The following is a 2,321-nucleotide window of genomic DNA, read 5'->3' on the forward strand; positions in this document are numbered from 1 at the left end:
AACAAAATATTTTCAAGATCACAAGAGTTTATCTTCCGATATCTAAGATCAGTGACGGATACCTTTAACAAGTGGGGCTTCTGGCTTTTTAGGAGGTGATGTGGGTACTTTCTTTTCAGGGATAACTTCTTTGGGAACTTCGGGCACTTAAAAGATATTAGTAAGATCACATGTAGGAGTTATGGATATTATGAGAACAAAATCTTTTCAAGAATAGAAGAGCTGTGTCTTCTGAAGTACCTTGAACCGGTGGGACTTCTGGCTTTTTAGGAGGTGCTGCCAGCACTTTCTTTTCAGAGACAACTTCTTTGGGAACCTCAGACACTTTAACGATATTAATATTTTACATTAGACACACAGAAACATTTTCAAGACAAAGAGTTATTTTTTTTTCCTGAGCCTGACATCAGTAGCAACAAGTACCTTTAACTGGTGAAGCTTCTGGCTTTGGGGGAGGAACTTCTGGAACTTTCTTTTTGATGGGAGCTTCTTTGGGTGCTTCAGGCACTTTGAAGATATTAGTAAATTTATGTTTGAATTATAGGGTCTACAGACACATGAATCACATTTACAACACCACAGGGTCATCACTGTGAGAATGGTGTTTTTTCTTTCTCCATACCTCCCTACCCCATGGAAAGGGACAGTTAAGAATGTACCTTTGACAGGCACAACTTCAGGCTTTGGGGGAGGCTGCACTTTCTTTTCAGGGACAACTTCTTTGGGCGCTTCAGACACTTTAAAGATATTATTATTTTTTAACATTTAGGAGTTATAAGAATTAGGGCTGACAAGAAATATCAATACAGGCAAGACATTTTCCCCAACCCTCTATCAGCTTCCAGTATTGGATACCTCCATCAGGCAGAACTTCAGGCTGTCTGTGAGGAATCACATGCATTTTCTTTTCAGGGACAATTTCTTGGGGAGCTTCATGCACTTTAAGAAATTAGTAGTTTACATTTAGTGTTATAAAGATTACTAGGAAGAGCAAAATATTTTCAAGGTTGTAAGAGCTGTTTCTTTTTCTGCTTGAGGGCCTGGTAACTTGTACCTTGAACTGATGGAGTTTCTCTCTTCTTGGAAGAAACTCTCTTTGCTGGAACCATTTCTTGAGGAGCTTCAGGTGCTTTAAAGATATTAGTATTTCATATTTGAGAGTTAAAAGTATTAATTAAAAACAGTAATCACAATAAGTTAGCAAATGCAGTTTTCTAGAAGTCTGTTTCTTTTCCTCTGTTTTCTCTGTGTCCCATCAATCAGTGAAGTCTAAAGCGATGCTCGCTCTTCCTTAGCACCTCGCAGAGTTCTTGTAACACTGCCCGCGTCCCCCCACCCCGTTAAGCATTTGTTTAGTCAAGATTTTTAATTACAGCTTTATTTTGGAGTCTGGTGTGATGCTATAGGATGAACACTGGACTGGAAACCTCAAGGTTGGCACTTCAAACCTTCCAGCTGCTCCTTGGAAACACGATACAGGGTCACCTGAGTTGGAACTAACTCGATGGCACTGAACAACAACAGCCTATGTTTGCTTCTGACAAATTTATTTTAATTGAAAACATCGACCACATGCTCATATATATTGGAATTTAAACCCTAGGAAGAGTTTAATCATTGACTTGTGATCTACTGCCAGACACTTTGCCTTTGGTGCCACTGATTTCTGCTTTGAGTGAGTGAGTTGATCCAACTCAATCTCATTTCAAGGACGTAGATGTTACAAGTGGTTTCATGTAGATCTTTTCTGGCTAGCCTGATTTCTATTTTCTAAGTAAACAGTAATCACTATTTCCTTTTAAAGAATTCACCTATCATATTACACATATACTTATATCTGTACTTTTTCTAAAGGTCTTCAGATACACTGTATAGCTCAAGCATCTTATGTGTGTATAAGTTAAACACTTTCTCCCCTTCTATTTGATCTCATCACTCGTCTGTCAGTTTGTCGTACTGTGATGGCTTGTGAGTTCCTGTAATTCTGGAAACTATGCCACCAGTATTTTAAATACCAGCAGGATCACCCATGGTGGACAGGTTTCAGATGAGCTTCCAGACTAAGACAGACTAGGAAGAAGGAGTGACGAACTACTTCTGAATATTTACTCACGGAAAACCTTATAAATAGCAGAGAAACACTGTCAGTCATTAGTGAGCTGACGTTGATTTGTATTGGCCATTTTGAATCTGACAACCACATGGTTTAATATGCTGGGAATGACAAATTGAAGAGGGATGGTGTTGCATTCATTATCAAAAAGAACATATCCTGATCAGTCATGAGGTACAATGCTGTCAGTGATAGAATAATATCCATG

At 38.7% G+C, this 2,321-nt stretch overlaps 1 protein-coding gene across 1 annotated transcript in view; it reads right to left on the minus strand.

The window, feature by feature from the left end:
- LOC102841613 (titin-like) overlaps positions 1-2,321 on the minus strand; it is a 305,333-nt gene that overhangs the window by 143,100 nt on the left and 159,912 nt on the right. Inside the window, exons 164-169 of the mRNA XM_006866702.1 lie at positions 1,055-1,129; positions 856-939; positions 660-737; positions 424-507; positions 241-330; positions 63-146 (exon numbers count right to left, since the gene is read on the minus strand). Of these exons, the coding sequence (XP_006866764.1) occupies positions 63-146; positions 241-330; positions 424-507; positions 660-737; positions 856-939; positions 1,055-1,129 (495 nt within the window). The remainder of the gene's footprint in view (positions 1-62; positions 147-240; positions 331-423; positions 508-659; positions 738-855; positions 940-1,054; positions 1,130-2,321) is intronic.

The sequence above is a fragment of the Chrysochloris asiatica genome, unplaced genomic scaffold, assembly GCF_000296735.1.
Source record: "Chrysochloris asiatica unplaced genomic scaffold, ChrAsi1.0 scaffold00094, whole genome shotgun sequence".
NCBI classification, from domain to species: Eukaryota; Metazoa; Chordata; class Mammalia; order Afrosoricida; family Chrysochloridae; genus Chrysochloris; species Chrysochloris asiatica.